The sequence below is a fragment of the Protopterus annectens genome, chromosome 7.part0 (assembly GCF_019279795.1).
Source record: "Protopterus annectens isolate FY-2018-M chromosome 7.part0, PAN1.0, whole genome shotgun sequence".
NCBI lineage: Eukaryota > Metazoa > Chordata > Ceratodontiformes > Protopteridae > Protopterus > Protopterus annectens.
Genome location: NC_056739.1, coordinates 792,161,562 through 792,180,619, shown reverse-complemented (window position 1 = coordinate 792,180,619; position 19,058 = coordinate 792,161,562). Strand labels below are relative to the sequence as shown.

The 19,058-nt window shown below is 40.9% G+C and overlaps 1 protein-coding gene across 1 annotated transcript in view; it reads right to left on the bottom strand.

The window, feature by feature from the left end:
• Window positions 1-19,058, bottom strand: part of DNAH2 (dynein axonemal heavy chain 2) — a 6,636,854-nt gene that overhangs the window by 4,948,778 nt on the left and 1,669,018 nt on the right. Inside the window, exon 23 of the mRNA XM_044077324.1 lies at window positions 11,235-11,409. Coding sequence (XP_043933259.1) covers window positions 11,235-11,409 — 175 coding nt within the window. The remainder of the gene's footprint in view (window positions 1-11,234; window positions 11,410-19,058) is intronic.

Here is a 19,058-nt window from a genome sequence, read left to right as displayed (position 1 = left end):
GCAGGAAACATATCTTGAACACCTCGCATGAACACAGTTTTGTTTTTCAAGTAATAGATCTGAATAGACCTAGTAATAGAAGAGGGCATCTGTGTAATAAAACAGAACAGACAGAGGTGAAATGGATTATTAGACTGAGGTCTGATAGGAGCCCCGGCCTGAATGACAGAGTATCAATCAAGCCCATACTCAAAGGCAAACCTATTCGTTGAATCCAGATCTTCAGTTTATATTCAGACCCTTTGACTACACGGTTCTAGCAGCACCCATTACATTCCTAGTAGCTTTGCCTACATTGTCTTTCCACTTACCCTATACCTTCTCCATAGGTTCTTCCATTCACCCATTCAGTCCCATCTCCTGACCTCCTACACTAGGTTCCCAGCCCAATTCACACTTACACCCACTACCTTCCCCCCCTCCCCCCCATCCCATCTTCATAACAGTCATGTACTTGCAGTAGTTTCTGGATGCTGGAAGGTGAATAAGGACATCTGTTTTATGTATTTAGTTGTGTATACAACGTTGGATTTAGCGCTTTGCATTTTTGACTACTAGTGAACCAGGACTTTTTAATGCAGCCACTGAGAGCAAGATTTGAACTACTTACCTGCCCCCCCAGCCGCCCCCCCACCCCCCCATCCCATATTCATAACAGTCATGTACTTGCAGTAGTTTCAGGATGCTGGAAGGTGAATAAGGACATCTGTTTTATGTATTTAGTTGTGTATACAACGTTGGATTTAGCACTTTGCATTTTTGACTACTAGTGAACCAGGACTTTTTAATGCAGCCACTGAGAGCAAGATTTGAACTACAAATGTAGATCTTATGTATATTTTGTTTGATAATAAGTAGAGAGCTGTATTAGTTGATGCATGTAGAAATAGCGTTTGCATTTTGTCTTACCTAACTAAAATATTAGGTACCTCTATTTTATAGCGCCGGAATGGTGCAGAGAATGTCTTGCATTTTAATGCATTTTAATGTACTTTGATGCTAACAGTTTTAGAGCTGCATTAGTTGATGTATGTGCAAATAGCATCTGTAATTTGCCATACCCAGCAAGAATGTTAGGTGATTCATTTTTGTAGTGCCCAAAAGTTTTAAGAAAATGTTTTGTATCTTTAATATATTGTAGTTTGAACAGGATGTTACATCATTATGTCTATGTCACATCCTTTATAAATGTTTGTGAATGTTTTTTTAAAAAATTTTGTATAACGGCCTGAAGAAGACCTTGTCGAAAGCGCTTGCCGGATGTTTTAATAAACCAATTCTTTTACCTTCACCTCGCTGAACGCTTGGATTATTGATTTTGTGTGATTCTCAAGTTATTGTTCGGCGGAGCTGACTGGTATTGTTGGAAGTTCCTAACAGTGCTGAATAGCAATTAGTGACTTTTGTAGCTGATATTATTGAACTCAAACTGCGTATGATGCTGTGCCTAGCAGGCAGCCACGTTGAATATTAACGGACCTTGTGTATCCAGATTCCTGCATCTCCGTGCAACAGTTTTGACTTGAACAATTGGACTTGGTATTATTTTGTGTGTGCACGGAGCTTGTTGTGAGTGTTTTCTTGTCTCTGCATATATATATATATATATGCCTAAACAACCAAAAGAGTATCAATCTAATTGTAGTCTACATCCCACCAGGGAAAAACTTAGAAACTGTGGAGCTAACCCTAAGCTGGCTTACCTCAAACTACCCTCAAGAAACAATTGCACTAGGAGACTTTAACCTTGACTGGTCCCAGTACTCTGACCAGATGAATCCCCTGCCCATTAACCTATATGGCTTTTCCCAAAATATAAAATCTCCCACAAGAATAGGTAATTCTCAACAAAAAGAAAGCATTATCGACTGGATTCTCACCAATAAAGACACACCTAATTATACCACGGGGAACCTCCCCAATGATCTTAGTGACCACCTTATCACCTTCATCATAAAACATAAATTGACGTGTACAAACCTTCCCATATATAAACTAGTTAGAAACAAGAAGAAATTTGTTCTTGAACAATTCCTAGCAGAATTTAAATCCTGTAACTGGTCCATGCTAAAAACACTCCCCATATACGAGATTGTTACATACTTTAATGACACATTCCTAAATATACTGGACTCTCATGCACCTAACCGATCCATCAGAGCCAAAGTCCGGATTGCACCTTGGCTAACCAAAGACACCAAATCTAAAATTAAGCTCAGAGACCAGGCTTGGGTAAAGTGGCGTACCACCAAAGAACCCCTAGATCGCATCAAATTTCAGCAGCTCAGAAACTCTACAAAAACAGATACTAACTACCCGGGATAAAAAGAATTATTTCTGTCATCTCCAGGACAAACACCAAAATAACCCAAAGAAGTTTTGGGCAGGTTTTAATAACCTCCTTTATTCTGGGAAATCAACTACCCCTACCCCAGAAAACTTATAGGTAAAGATCATGAAGTAATAGCTAACTCGTTTAACTTTTTCTTCACTGAGACCGTTTCAGGCACTAGCCAGTCAGTTACCTACTTCTTCCACCTCCTTAACCAGTCCCACTGGCAAAAATCTACCTGCCTTTAGTCTTCAACCAATATCCACCTCCTATATTAGAACTCTATTAAAGAAACTCAAACCATCCACCCTATCGGCTGATCGTCTCCCAGCTGAATACCTACAAATAGCATCTGATGTAATAGCCTATCCCATCTCAATCCTGATTAATAGAACTATTACAGAGGCCACCATCCCCTCAATCTGGAAAATATCATACGTCATCCCACTTCACAAGGGAGGCTCCTCTACGGAAACATCGAACTATAGACCTATAGCAATATTGTCACCTATAGCAAAAATTATGGAAAGGTGTGCTCACAAGCAATTCCTACACCACCTTACCCTAAACAATCTTCTGTCTAAAACTCAACATGGGTTTCGCCCCCATCATAGTACTACCACTGCCCTCCTTTCCTTTGTTGATTCAGTAAATAACAATCGGAACAACAAATTAATAACTTCTGCTCTCTTTCTTGACTTGTCAAAAGCCTTTGACATGGTTCATAGGTTCATAGGTTGGTACTAGGCTATCAGCCCTAGGGCCTATACAAGCCTAGCCATAACAATTCCCTGGCTATTTCTTCCCACATTATTTACTTTCCTGGACCCCTGTCTAGCAGGGCGACTGACGTGATCCCTGGGGTGAATTTCCTTTCTCCCATCCAATCGTCAAGGTTCCTCTTGAAGAGGTCCAAAGAGGCACTCTGCTTGACATGTATGGGCAATCTATTCCAGAGTCTGGGGAGTCTCTGGGTCAGGAACCTATCCCTCCAGCATGTTTTGTTTATTGTGATGACAAGGTATAGATCCCTGGAGCGTGTAGCTCTGAGGGATTGGGATTTCTTTAAGTGTAGCATGTCCAACAGCTCTGGGTTTGACATGGCCTTGTATGTTAAGCAGAGATCGCCTCTGAGTAGACGTATATGCAACAGAGTATAGCTGAGTTTTTTAAGGCGGTCAGCGAGGGCATCTGCTTTAGGCCTGTGATTCTTTTAGTGAGGTATTTCTGAGGCCTTCCAGTTGTTGCAGATGTCTTGAGAGGTACATACCAAATGGGGCGTTGTATTCTATAATGGGTCTAATGAGGGATGAGTACAGTGGGACAATGACCTCCTTTTTCTGGATGAAAAGCCCTTCGTGATGAGGTGTGCCACATAGAAGGATTTCCTGACTGTTGTGGCGATGTGGTTATCGAAGGTGAGACCACTGTCCACCTGTGTCCCTAAGTCTCTTATCACACTTTCTGTGTTTAGTGTACTGCCACCTATATGGTAATTCATGGATACATGTTTTTTCCCAAAGGGGATAACAATACATTTCTTGGCATTGAGCTTGAGCCCATGGCTCTGGCACCAAGCATCTGTTTCTGTAAGGCCCTTTGTAGAGTATCCACATCATTTGGGATTCAATAATGGCTCCCAGTTTGCAGTCATCTGCAAACTTTGTTAGCCAGAGTCCCTTAGTGTTGACCTGTACTTCAGAGAAGTAGATGCCAAACAAGAGCAGCCCCAGAACTGAACCCTGAGGTACTCCACTTGTCACTTGTCTGGAGCTGGATTTGGAGTCGGCTACTTTTACAGTGTGGGTTCTATCAGTAAGCCATTTAGCAACCCATTGGGTGACATAGGGATTAATGCCCAACTTAGTAAGTTTATCTATGATTCCAGAGTGGGGGATGGTATCAAAGGCCTTGGCAAGGTCTAGATAGGCTGTGTGGACCACCTTACCCTTGTCCATGGCTCTGGAGACTGATTCAAAGAAGTCAATCAGGTTCAGGAGACAAGATCGGCCCTTCACAAACCCAAACTGGGTGGGGTCCAGTGTTTGAAGGTTGCCAATGTCTTTGTTTATAAGTTCCATGATAATACGCCCATGGCCTTGCAGATAAGGCTTGGCAGACAGATGGGACGGTAGTTAGCGGGATCCAAGGTGGATCCCCCCTTGTGGATTGGGATAACTGTAGCTCTGTGCCACCCAGTGGGCACGAAACCTGAGGTGAGGCTATGATTAAACATGACACTTAGGTGAGGTGCCAGTTCATATTGTAGTTCATGTAGTACACAGCCCGGGATGTCATCTGGTCCCATGGATGCTGTATTCTTGGCTTTAGAGAGTGCATTTTGTACCTGTGTGGCTGTTTTTACTGGAATTTGGCAATCTTCGGGTATTGAGATGGGCCATTTAGGGGGTGAGAGGGGGGGTGAAGTTGGCACTGAATCGATCTGCCAGATATTGGCAATATCCTGGATCAGTATATTTAATGCGATTCTGTTTTAGCTCAGAGCAGATCTGAGCATTGCCATTTAGATTCTTGACATAGTTATAGAATGCTTTGTGGTTGTCTTTGGAATCTTTGGCAATTTTATTTTCGTAATTAGCTTTGGAGGATTTTATGAGGCATCTCAGTTTCTTACTGAGGCTAGTAAGGGAGTTTTTGCATCCTGGGATTTTCCTCTTTTCTGCAAAAGTTTCTTCCATTTGTTGTAAAGTTTGTTTATGGCAGGGACCACCAGATTGGCTTCCTTTTTTGGATGAGAGCATTTTGGTTCTATTTGGGATGGCACGATTCATGCATGAGTGGATGTGCTCGGACAGTGCCTTAGTGTAGGATTCAGCAGGTGGACTGTCAGTTCCGCCTGCATGGGTGTTATGAAGTTTGTCACTTCTGACTTGAGTAGCATGAAGTTGGCTTTGGAGAAGTTTTTACGGTGGTTTCTTTTACTGGGGGTGGGGTGGGATGTGGATGTTAAGGGTGATTAGCTTATGGTCAGACCTGACTAACGAGGGGGGTGACCATAGGTATGGAGCATTGATTTCCCATGTTGGTAATGACCAGGTCTAGGATATTGGAGCCCCTGGTGGGACTATGGATTAGTTGATCCAGGGCATTGGAATTTATGAATTCCAAGAACCGCTATGCAAAGGTGTTGGGACATGAGTAGTTTTCCCAGTTAATGGGAGGGTAGTTAAAATCACCCAGTATTAGGGTGTTTGGTTCTATCTTAATATTTTCCAGTATGTTTAGAAAGGTGTAGTGAGAATCTTGGGGTATGGTGGGGGATCTGTAGCATGCTACAATTTGGATTGCAGTCTTACCTAGTGTTAGTTGCACTTGGAGAATTTCAGACACATTGTGTTGGCCAACTAGCCTGGTGGTGTGAATATCCTTGGTGAATATTGACACTCCTCCACCTTTAGTGTGGTTTGGTGGCCGAAAAGTGTGGTAAGAGTTGTAGCCTGGTATTGCAGGGGTGCTCTCTGGAACCTTGAACCAGGTCTCAGTTACTGCACAGATATCGATGTTCTCCATTTTTAGGAGTGCCTCGAGAGAGTGCATTTTGAGGTTTAGACTTCTAGCATTGAGTAGCATTACCTTCAGATTTTGCATGCTTGTACCTGTTACGGTGGTGGTTTTGTCCTTTGAAGTTTGCCTAAAAAAGGCACTATAGGGGTGGCAAGAGCCTTAGCCAGTAACCTGAATCCCAGGGGTGACATGTGCAGACCATCTCTGGCAAAGCATTGTGGTCTGTCAATCATGTCATCCCAGGCAGACAGATACTGGATCCCCTTTGAATGACACCATAAGCTTAGCCAATTGTTGAAGTCAATCATTTTATCCTTATATTGTGGTATCATTCTGGGCGAAGGCAGGATGCTACTCAGGGCTAGGGTCATACCTGCCTGGGCCACATGATCCGAGAGCTCTTCCATGTCTCTTTTCATGTAGTCCAGGGAGGTACGTCTCAAGTCATTCACTCCAACATGGACAATGACAGAGTCATATTTGTACTTGTTGTGGAGTGCATGCGTTGTGTGGCGGATCCTGGCACCCGACAGGCAGCTGACTGTAATTTTCTCCTTATTCAACCTGGTGAGAGGGACATCAGTGTGCCGGACTATAGAGTCACCAATGACTAAAGTGTAAACTACAGTGGAAACTCATTTTAAATCCCATAAAAACTAAGCTACTTCTAATCTTCCCCACCTCTGGAATCCCCTTAGGCCAATATCCGCCACATTCTAATAATACGATCTTTCACGTTCAATCCATCAATGGCACCATCACTGAGCCTGTCACCAACACCAAACTACTAGGTGTTACTATTGATCACAAGCTCAAATTTGATGTTCACATTAGTCAAACTATTAAGACAGTAAACAAGAAACTGGGTTCCATGTACAAAATTAAGAACTTTCTAACTCCTTATACCAAACTAACTATAGCACGATCACACCTTCTCTCCACTCTACTGTATGCCTCCCCGGTCCTATCCTTCCTCAATAAAAATGAGCTCAATAAACTCTCAGTTGCTTATAACCATATCGCTAAATTTGTTACTGGATCACCTTACCGTACTCATCACTGCCTCAACCTAAAGAAACTTGAATGGTTAGAATTACCTAACCTTCTTAAATTCAACCAACTTACGGAAGCATTTAAAATAATTAAGGAACCAGAAAAAAAACCCTCTCTGAACAAACTCCTGACCCCCTACTCCAACCTTAACTGCCTCCGATCTTCTAATAGTGTCCTGGTACAAACTATGAAAACAAATAACTCAGGAGGTGATACTCTCTATGCCAATTCTATTGGAAGTCTCTGGAATTCCCTTCCCAATAATCTAAGACTAACAACTTCACTCAGCCATTTTAAAACTAGTCTCAAGTCATTTCTTAAGGCACACTGGCTATGCCCTTGTGACAATCCTGACTAACTCTATAGCTGCTTACCACACACTATTATCTATAGGACTCTTCACCTAAAACTTCTCTAGATCCCTTTAAACCTATTCTCTATACACGTTAGTTCCTCTTAGGCTGCCCCTCCGTATAACCATAGAATCGCCCTGTGAATTAAGATATATCCTTCTCCCTTGTGATTAAAAGCTCAAACCTCTTTACTTCTTAACCTATCTGTATATCTGGGTATTTACTCATCATGTATTTGTGGAATTTAATAGAATGTATTTGTAATCAGTCTCTGTATTTTGTATACTACGAATGTTGCTGATGTTAGTCTATGTATTGTTGTTCTTTTCAAATGTGGAGCTTTTCTCCCCGGGTCTCTGCAGAAAAGGGATATGTATCCAGTCAGACTAACCCAGTAAACAAATGTAAAATAAATAAATATATATATATATATATATATATATATATATATATATATATATATATATATATATACATATATATATATATATATATATATATATATGCATACATATATATATACACATACAGATATATAAACTTCATGACCTCTCAAATTCAGAACTGGAGAGCATATGAGTGACATAAAGAACAAAAGGCAGCCCAATGCCCTCTTCAAACATACTTGGAAGCACAATACTGCAATATTTAGATTTGCTATCATTGATTATATATTAGGAAATTACAGGGATAAAGTTGGTTGGCATAATATTCTAAATGTTAAAGAAAAGGAATGGATAATTAAACTAGGGGGGCTTTTCCCTCCTGGTTTAAATGAATATCTTTAAATTAACCAGGAGGAGGAGGTCTTTTGGCAACTGTCTGTAGGTATATAAGAATACCTTTTTTGTCCTATTATTTATATTTTGTCTGTCTTCCACTGAAGAAGGCTATTAAGCCAAAACCAGTTTGTTTCTTTTTCCCTTCACCCATTTTATATGTTTTTGTGCATTAAATTGCTATACCACATGTTGTGCTGGCTCTGACTCATTTTAAAATGATGGGATTCACACACAAAGCAGGAGTTGTGGTGGAGTCCGAAGATATATTCAGGGGCCTTGATCCACTGGAGAAAACCCTTTCCACAACGAACGCCGAGGGAGAGCGAGCTTCCTGGGACACCATTAAGGGAACTGCTCTCCCCAGATCCGACGAGAGAATCGGAGCCAAGCCCGAAGTAGATGGTGCTCCAAAAGGGGGACCTTGACTCAACAACGTCGGAGCCGATGGAAACAGCTCCACCCCCTCTAATCCAACACCCAGGCTCCGGCTCAAAGAGCCACTCAGATCCGAACTAGTCAGATCCGACACGCTTCAGGCAGCTGCCGGCGTCGAGGAGACAGGTACCATTGGCGTTGACCCCCTGACTAGAGGCATCCTCGGATCCACATACTCCGAAAACGGGGGTCGGATCGAGAAGGAGATATAGGTGTAAAGCAAGACTCCCATCTGAATTTGTGCGCAAATAAATTTCCACATCATTTAATCCATGTTGACTTCAGAGAGGTTGCTGGTGGACCATGACAAAGCCACGGACTCCAACCTGGCGGGTCGAGGAACCGAGGCTCTAGAGGGTGATCAGGGACCTCCGGCTCTGGAGAAAATCTAGTAGATTGGAGCTGAGGGGAGTCACAATGCCTAGGCTGACTTTTGGTAGGAGGTCCCTTCTCTCTCTGCCTTTTCTACTCTCTGCTTCCACAAGCTTAGATGCAGGAGGATGAGTCCCAGCCTGGGAGGGAGGAGAAGGAAGGACAAGAGTAGAAGGAGAAGAGGCCACAGTAACAGCTGTGACCAAAGTAGAAGAGGAGGCCGCCGCCTCCGTAGAAGGGAGCAGGCCCTTCATAACTAATTTGGCTCGCCGATCCTTAAGGGTGGCGGGTTAAAACCCGCGTAAATAGAACTATTTGTGGCTAAATGGGCCTCACCCAAACACAGCATGCAAGGAGTGTGGCCATGAGCAGGTGACAATTTGTGGCCACAAGAACAAACTTTAAACAATCTTTTAAACTACACACTCAGACAAGCACACCAAAGGTTGAGGGATGGAGGGGAAGACAAACTACCTAACTACCTAAAAACTAAGAAAAAAGTCTTAAACTCGATGCACCAGCAAGGGGAGGAAACCTACACTATCAAGTACACACACAAAAAACACTTATCAAAGAGAGAATCTCTACTCGCAACTTGGAGCTTAAGAATCACGATGCGCTGGCTAGCTGCAAATGAGATCTGGGAGTTGGAAGGTAGTGGTGGTGTATTAAGGGTAAGGGGAGCAACTTGGAGCTCGGAGTAGATGCTAGTGAAGTTGCCGGCTCAGATACAATACAGATCCGGTACCCACAGGTTGAAGATCAAATTAAGTAAACTACTTCAGATCACATATTCACCATAAACCATGAAAAATATTTCAGTTAACAGCAATTCTATCACATTTCATTGCACAAAAAAAAACATGTTTAGATGTATACACCATGACTCGTGTTGCATGCTTGGCTATGCTTATGCTTATGCTTTGATGTAATAGTTCCTTGTGGTTCTCAAGTTTAACACCTGTAGGTTATGAGCATCTTTGGTAGTATATTTAAGGATAAATGCATGGAAAAATATTCTGCATTTGTTTTTTGAATACTGTGCGTTAGGCCTTTACTGTGAATCATAAACAGGATATTTACTAAGCTGGATTATGGGGCCAATAGCAGAAGTGCAGCAGACATGAACTATGAACCTAATGTTTACTTTGAATGGATAACAGCACTGCCATACCAGACTGTAGGAGACACAAGACTGTGATCTTGAACCATAGCAGTCAATATCCAGAGGTAACAGCTTCCACCTTAAGTTTACCTTGTGCAACCAACAACTTTGCACATGCTCTCTACTCCTGTGGTGGCAATACTGCAACAACACAGTGAGGCACAAGGATTCTGTTAGCAATGTTCTACAACTGGAGTCAACACACTAAGCCAACACTTTCCTGCTCTACTATTTCCACTTTGTGATCTACACTATTTCGAACAGTGGCTGCAGGACATAAAAACTACCTTCTCTTGCCATACACACAGCTCCATTGTATGGGTGCATAAAGGGACTCATTCCTTTACTACTCTTTATGCGTAGCAGCTGTAGTGTACAAGCAGGACTGCTGTATGCAGCTATACAGTGTGTGACATTCTTAGGCAGTATGTAAGGTCTCCTGCTGATACTCTCCATGTTAAAAAAGCACATCTCTCCTCATCCCATTTTTGTATATTGGCTTTCCCTGCTCTTCTGCCACAACTAGGGATGATTCATTAAAATTTGAGAAGTTTTAGTTATGACAGAAGAGCAGGCTGCATTTGCAAAGTATGATAAAAGAGTGATTGAATGCTGTGCAAACAGCCATTAGTAGGTTTTCTGCTGAGTAACTTTTAAGGGCAGGACAGGGATGGCTGTGCTAGTGTCCTTGTATGCACTGCAGAAACTTATAGGATGTGCCACTGCATTCCTTTAATAAATATATAACTGTCTGCAGATTCAGAAAATGTAAAGATAATGTTGTTCAGGCATCGTACATTGGGCAACATACCATACTACCTTTAACTGGTGATCAAGTGCATGGCTACTAATGTAGTTATGGTCATAACCCCATAATTCCATGTCTCCTGTACACATCTCCCTCTGTAACCCACACATGGGTGAATCATGAAAGATACAGAGGCACATCTGGCTTCCTGTAGACATGCTGTAATCTATGCAGAGATTCCAGGGACTGTGCAGAGTTCTGGTATGTAATTTGAAATGTGTACTAGATCTATACAATTGCACAACACATTTAAAAACACAGCTCATTACCATTATTTTTATTTCGTATGTGTGTGAACTTAAGTCATTTTACCAGATCATCTCTTTCCCTAAGTCTCTTACTCCCACTCAGTATAGATTCATGCTGGCATACAAGTCATTGAATCTACAAATAAGAGTAATCATCCAACCTTTAGAAGCAAAGTCTTCTTGCAGCATATGAACTTTTTTCTTCAAGTCCTCAGCAGAGAAGAGTAAGCTGGTCTTGAACTTCTCTTTCTGCTTTTTCAACATGGCTTCACTGTCAATAAGACACTGCTGGAAGGAAAGCCAGCTGCCATTCAATGAATCCAACATCTTTCGAACCTGGAAAATATCAGAAAACAAGAGCAGAACTCAAGGACAGTACTTTCAGTTTTCTGAATGACTGATAACTATGCAATATATATATATATATATATATATATATATATATATATATATATATATATATAAGTTCTAGTTAAGGCTCAGCCTAGGAGATATAAAATGGAATCTATACCAACACAAGAATATAATACAGTGATTAACATGTAAGTGAAACAAAAAAAAGATTTTCATTAGCTCTCATAAAAAATAGGAGCTGAACGCATAAAATACAATACAACATTACACTGAAAGCAAGCAAATGTTCTATAACATGATCAAACCAACACAACATACTTTTAATGAAATTAGGAAGAAATATCAAGGGGGTTCATACTAAAAAAAATCAGTAAGGGCAAGCTATTTTATGGCAACTAGATTTTTTACCTCTCAAAATTTTGCTCAGCATATTCCTGTTCTTGGCAATGTATCAAAATGAAAAATGCAGCATTGTTAATTAGTTTTACTGATAAACTCAGTGTATTAACATTGTCACATTCCTTTACATTGTGTTTGATGCACTTTTTTGTATGCTGAACATTGAGTTATTATTCCCTATGCTACAAAACTCATAAGTCGTCGTTATCCATCCACAGAACAGGAGTCCAGGAGCCTTTAGTTGTACCAAAAAGCAGTCTGGCAACATTACAAAGAGCTCCTGTTTTCTACGAAGTAAAAAAATGAAAGCTGCTCATTTTTTTAAACACCTTTATTGAATTATCACTTGCAACATAAGCAAATTTACATTTATATAAAAGTAATCAAACTGTATTAACAAGTTCACGTTTACAAACATTATACTTCACATATACTGCTATATATCATATAACCTAAGCAACACTATAAAAGTTATTCAATTCCTTCACTTTTTTTTTCTAAACAAGAAACATATTTATTAAACCATCACTTTAGACATTAGCATTGCCACCTCTTCTGTATTTTTCTGGACTACCCGGAAATCAGACTGTTTGTTTATTTATTTATTTAAATTTGTTGACCGGGAGTGTCCGACTGGACGTAGGTCCATTTTCAGCGGAGGCCCGGGGAGAAAAGCTCCACAGTAAAATAAACAGACAGTAGTTACATTGGATTACATAGCAATTAACAATTTAACATAGCAATTACTTGCAACATATTTACAGATGAAGAACATAGTACATCAGTAGACAACTAGAATCTTTATCTGTGAAGTACATAACAGATATTAACAAATGTTACAATGAGAAGTTCCTGCTGTATAATAAGTACTAGGCTTATGAGCATCTGAGCTTGCTATAATCAAGGTAGTTAGTGGAGTGGAAAGAAAGGTAGTGGTTGGATGGGGTGGATGATATTAGAGTGGGAGTTGCAAGGGCATAGCCAGCATGTTTTTAGGTGCGCTTTTAGTAAAGTTTTGAAGTGGTTGCATGATGGTACGGAGGTAATTGTGGGTGGGAGTGAGTTCCATAATTTGGCTATGGCGCAAGAGAATAGTGCTTCATCAGCAGAGTTATTGGCTTTAGTGATCTGCAAGTGATTTTTGTTGCTAGATCTTAGTCGTCTGGTGGTGCGATAGGGTTGGAGTAGATTCTCGAGGGATGGGACATTTAGTGGATGGTTTACTAGTTTGTGGGCGAGTTGATACCACTGAAGGAGGTGAGGGAGTTCAAGCCAGCCCAGTTCAGCAAGTGAGAGCCAGTGGTGACTACGGTAGGATCCCCTTGTGGCGAATTTGGCGATTTTGTTGTAGCAGGTCTCTAGCTTGTTTAGATCACATTGCCTTAGGTTGGTATATATTGGAGAGGCATAAAGTAGGGTGGAGATAAGGTGGGAATTTACTACTGAAATCTTTGCTGCTTTGGTGAGAAATTGCTTATTTCTGTATAACGCTCCTAGTTTTTTGTGGACTTTTTTTATGGTCATGGACTGTTGGTCCACTAGTCAGGAAAGCACTCAAACTGAAAGTTGGACCACTAGTCCAGAAAGCACTATACAAACTCTGGTATTCTATTTATCTACAAAAACAGAATGCTGGATCATAAAAAAGCAGCCGGAGCATAACTTTTCAATTGAAAAGCATCCATTATGATGCATTAAAAACTGTGACTTTGTTATAAAACGTAGAGAGAAAAAAAAGAAAAGAAGGCATTTCACCTTGTGATGATGCCCACATTTGTGTCACAAAATGGTCGGAAGAGTGGGTAAGGTGGGCTAGGAAATGGGTGGAGAGAGGCAAGGTTGTAGGAAGTGCAAGGGGGTATAGCTTTGTTCCAGTTTTCACCACAAAGAAAGGTGGCAACTCTGTAAGACATAAGCAATCATACATTTATATAACTGAAAACAAACCAGTGACAATCCTAGCTGCAAGTATTTTCCATCACAAAAAATACTGACACTCCCTCCAGTTGCAAAGATTATACATCACTTATGATCTACCCAATCATTTTCAGTCAAACATTACAGAGCTAATTTAAATCCTGCCTTCTTTTAAACCTCATTCCTCCCCTGTATGAACTGTTCCACAATTCCCATTTTTTCCTATGTAGTTTGCTCCTACCTTTTTCTAAAGATCTCAGTTCCAGTTGTTTTATCTATGTTACTATACTGACTATTTCTAGTATAGTTGGTTTAGATTTTGATTTCCATTTTCTAGTAATTGCTTTTTGGCAGCCATTATAATTAGACACAGCAAGGCCTTACCATGTCTAGGCAATTCCAATTTCCGATTCTGTATCATACCACAGAAAAATCAACTCCCTTGTCACACCAATCTGCCCACTCAGCATTTCCAATAGTGCATCCCACAGGGAATCCTTAAAGTCCACCAACTCACCACAATCCCAGAAAATATGTTCCCAATTACCTCTTTCTTACCGGTCACACCCTCAGCATTTGCTGTCTACCTGAGGAAAAATTATCTGGAGTCTACTTGGGGGTATAAAATATTTCTGTAAACATTTCCAAGCAAAAATCCTAAATCTTCTAGATTTTGTTGCATATTTGGGAGAAAACCAAGAGGTTGTTTGAACTACAAAGTTAGAGACTGCCTTTCTTAACAAGGATTGATACCATAGTACAGGCAAAGAGAAAGGGATAGGGGAGTCCAAAGTTAAAGACCTACTCTGGTTGAGTCTTTAGTCAAATCTAGAAAAGAGGTTGCTGTTAAAAAAATACAAGGATAGAATGAGAGGACATATGTATGGCTCCTGAGTTTTTAACAATGCCCAAAGGTTTAGAATTTTTGCTTAGAAGTGTCTGCAAAGGTATTTTTATGCTCTAGGGAGACTACAAAGTTTTTTTCCTCAGATAAAGCAAATATTGGAGGTGTGATGAGGAAGAAAGACATAATGAGGACAGTTTTTTTGGGAGTGTAGTGAATTGGAAGATTTTAAAAATTCCTTGCAAACCACTCTATCAGAAATAGACACTATACACAGCCATGGCATATCACGTTGTAGTTTGGAATGTTAATGGGTTAAACTCCTTTCACTAGGCCGCAAACATTTTTGCTACCCACAGATATGGTACCCCTTCAGTAGTCCTCTTGCAAGAGGAACATAGAAATGTATCTAGATCTGGTTTCCAATACAAAGTTTTCAAACAGAAAGGAAAGAAAAGAACACTGTCATGAACAGGTAACCCCCCCTTACTTGTGGAGAAAGTCCTCAGATGGTTCGGGAAGATATGTCACTTGTGAAGGCTGGCTGGGTCCCCTACATCCTCTTCTGGTACAAAGATTCACCACACCAGAGTGGATGGCATTTAAGGAAGGACTGACAGTCTTTGCGGTGCCTGGAGTAGTGATTCACTAATGAGGATGTGCAATCGGGTCCCATACTAACAATAGTCCATGACCTAGGGAAATTTTTAACTAGGTATTTCTGGGTTATGGGGTTTGTGGAGATTATGCTTAGGGTCTCTACATGTCAATGACGGTCTCTCCCCTTAGGGATATTTTTAACTGGATATTTCCCCGCCAAGGGGTTTATGGATATCATGCTTAGGGACTCGACACAGTCCCAGCCCTAGGAAAATTAACAAAATATTTAAGAGCCATGGGATTTATTGATATTCTACTTAGGGACTCTAAAGGTAGCCCAACAGATACTACTCCTTTTCCAGGATTGATCGTTTTTGTCTTGCATAAGAAAAACTAATCCATAATAAATATATGGGCTCTATGATTTTTTTGGATTACTCAACCCTGAGTTTCACTATTAAACCTGGCCAGGAATATTTAGATAAGATTCAAAGTTTGAGCAAGTTTTGCTGCAACTGGGAGGAGCTAAGCAAGTGGTTAACTAAACATTATTCCTCAGTGTATACTCTTATTCAGCCAGTGGAGGGGGATTGCTTAACACTGGGACAGTATAAAAAGCACATTAGAGGCAATTTGGCCCATAAAAGAAAAGACCAAGAAGGGGGTATTAGGGGAACTGGATAGCAAGTTACAGGACAAGGATAGTTTGACTATTTCCACCTACAATCACAACTGGGGAATATATTTGAGAGAGAGAAGTAAAAAAGCACCTACAACTGGATTTTCAACAAAGGACAACAGCTACAAGGTTTTTTCTTCTTTCTAACCTTCTGTACTTGGTACAAGTAGTGTCAATCCCAACCCTCAGGTATTTTTCAGTAAAATTATTAGGCAAATTTTTGCATTTATATAGCACAACAAGCACCACAAGATATCCTGGAGAATTTTTAACTTTTCCCAGTTGTCTTGCAGGAGTTGGCTTTGCCAGACCCAGAGATACATCTTCACACTGTTATTTTAAAAGTATTTAAAATCATTATAGACACTGGTTACAAGGTGGTGGGAAAGCTCTTTTCCTTGACAAATGCAATAGGTTGAATGGTTTCTATGGAAGGTTGTCCCTCAAGTTAGATAGCTCTCTCTGGAATGTGGGCACAACCTGACCATGTCATAAAGAGTTTAAGCTGGATTTTTAGATGTCATAAGGTGCAGGAATGAGAAGAGGAGCTCTTTTCCATACCACTTAGCCTTGCATGGTACCCAGATAAAATGGAATTAATTTGCTAAATTAGTAACACTCAATCTGGCTTGTTCTGGGAAGATATTATAGCTGACAACAGGATGATTTCCCGGTAAGAGTTTTCTGCCCAAAACCATTTGCCCAGAAGAGATATTCTTAGTTACAATAAACTGCCAAACAGATGTCAGCTAATAAAGCTGCTGAGACTTCCTGAGCAAGATTGCTCTAAAATGGTTACCTGGATATTAAAGGTCAGAGAGGATACTAAAAGGTAAGAATAAAACAGGCAAAATAAAGTATTTATTTGTAGGACATCTCTCTAAGGAAGTAGACAAAGTAAGGAGGGCTGAGAAAAAGAATGTAATACTCCAGCAGAGAACAACACTTGGGCTGAAGTAATCTGTTTCTATTACTATGCCACCATTTCAAGGAAGTTTCACTTTTTTGGTTGGCTGTGGTTACACAAGTTCTTTTACACTCCCAAGAGTTTATCTACAATGTTCGCAGCTACAGAACCCTTCTGCTGGAGATGTGAGGGAAGCCAAAGGGAACATGGTGGCAAATTTTCCTAGATTTACCCTAAGCTTGACATGTTTAGACTGCAAATTTTAAGCCTAACTGAAAGACTTTACCCAGGACTAAGCCTCCACCTACTAGCTTGCTACTTCCATTAGAACCATATATACAGCAAAGGCCAAAGCCAGAGGTTGCTTTAACTGGGATCATAACTTTGGCTTACAAAACTGTATAGGAACCTAAAGAGAAATGGTTAGCCACAGAAAAAAATAACTAAAAGCAAAATGGAAGTATGGAAGAAAAAAACAAGTTAAAAGTGCCTCCTCACTTCAACAGTAGCAAAATAAATAATTATAAAAAGAAGTTATGTACTCATCATAATGTTCAATCTGTGTTGTCCATTTTCATTCTTCCTCAACTGATGGGTTCAGATCTGATCTTCAGATGTGACTTGGCTGTTACTAAACTTGTGGTAACCACGAATTTCTCGAGCTCATCCCTTACCAATAATGCACCCACCTTAAGTCCCCTCAGATCATGTTTGCTGAATTTACTAGAAAGGAAAATGTGTTTTACAGAGAAAAAAAAACATATCTGGAGCTTAATATAAAGGGGCAGTGGTGTCCCTGTAAATACTGGTTCTTCCAGAAGTCAGAAGTCTGTGTAAAGAAGAGACTGGGGGCTGGCAGGCGGGACACTGAGGACGAAAGAAAATGGATAACACAGATAGAACTTTATGGTGAGTACATAACTTCTTTATCTGATGTTGTCAATTTTCATTCTATTCTCATCTGATGGGTCAGAGTCCCCAGCTACCTATAATCATGGGTGGGCTGTAAGGAAGGATATTTCTGAGTAGAGTTGAACCTTATGATGCTTTACCCCTGGAGACCAGATCCAATTTGTAATGAGTAACAAATGTATGGGGAGTAGCCCAAGTTGCTGCTGCACATGTCATCCATGGAGGCTTTGGATAAAAGACTGAAGTTGCCATGGGTCTAGTATAGAAACTTACCAGCTTAAATGTAAACCCATATGTCACAAGATGGGTTGCAAACTGGCTAAAGGACAGAACCCACAGGGTTAGAGTTGCTGGCGCCATGTCAGACTCCAAGCCGGTCACAAGTGGTGTCCCACAGGGCTCAGTCCTTGGCCCCCTGTTGTTCGGCATCTACTTCTCAGAAGTACAGGCAAACATAGGAGGATTATGGCTGACAAAGTTTGCAGATGACTGCAAACTGGGCACCATAGTGGAAAGTACACTGGACACAGATATCCTTCAGAGGGGTCTCACGGAAACTGATAACTGGTGCCAGAGCCATGGCCTGAAGTTAAATGCCAAAAAATGTATAGTCATACCCTTCGGGAAAAACAAGGTAACCCCAAGCTACCATATAGGTGGCAGTCCATTAAGCACAGAAGAGGTTATCAGGGACCTGGGGACCCAGGTTGACAGTGGCCTTTCTTTTGACACTCACATTGCTAAAGTGGTTAGAAAGACCTTCTACATTGCCCACCTGATCATGAAGGGATTCACATCCAGATCAAGTGAGGTCATTGTTCCCCTGTACTCTTCACTTATCAGACCAATGATCGAGTACATTGCCCCATTCGGGATGTATCTCACCCGACACCTACAGCAATTGGAGAGACCCCAAAAGTTCCTCATCAAAAGGATAAAGGGACTCCAAAATCTGTCATATGCTGCCAGACTGAAGAAACTCCAGCTCTATTCAGTCGCATACCGCCTGCTCAGAGGTGACCTGTGCCTGACATACAAGGCCATGTCCAACCCGGAATTAATGGACATGCTCCACCTCAAAAAATCCAAATCTACCAGATCCACTAGAGCAAGCGACTTAAACCTTAGCATGGATATAAATAGGACATGCTGGAGGGATAGATTTGTCACCCAGAGACTCCCTATGCTGTGGAATAAAATCCTAGTCCATGTGAGGCAGAACACCTCGCTGGCTCCATTCAAGAGAAATCATGACCGGTGGATGGGACATCGTAGGTTTACCCCGGGAATCATCTCTGTGTCACTGCTGGACAGAGGCACAACAAACTTATGGGCACAGTATTTTTTAACATAAGGGGTGGCATAAGCCACAA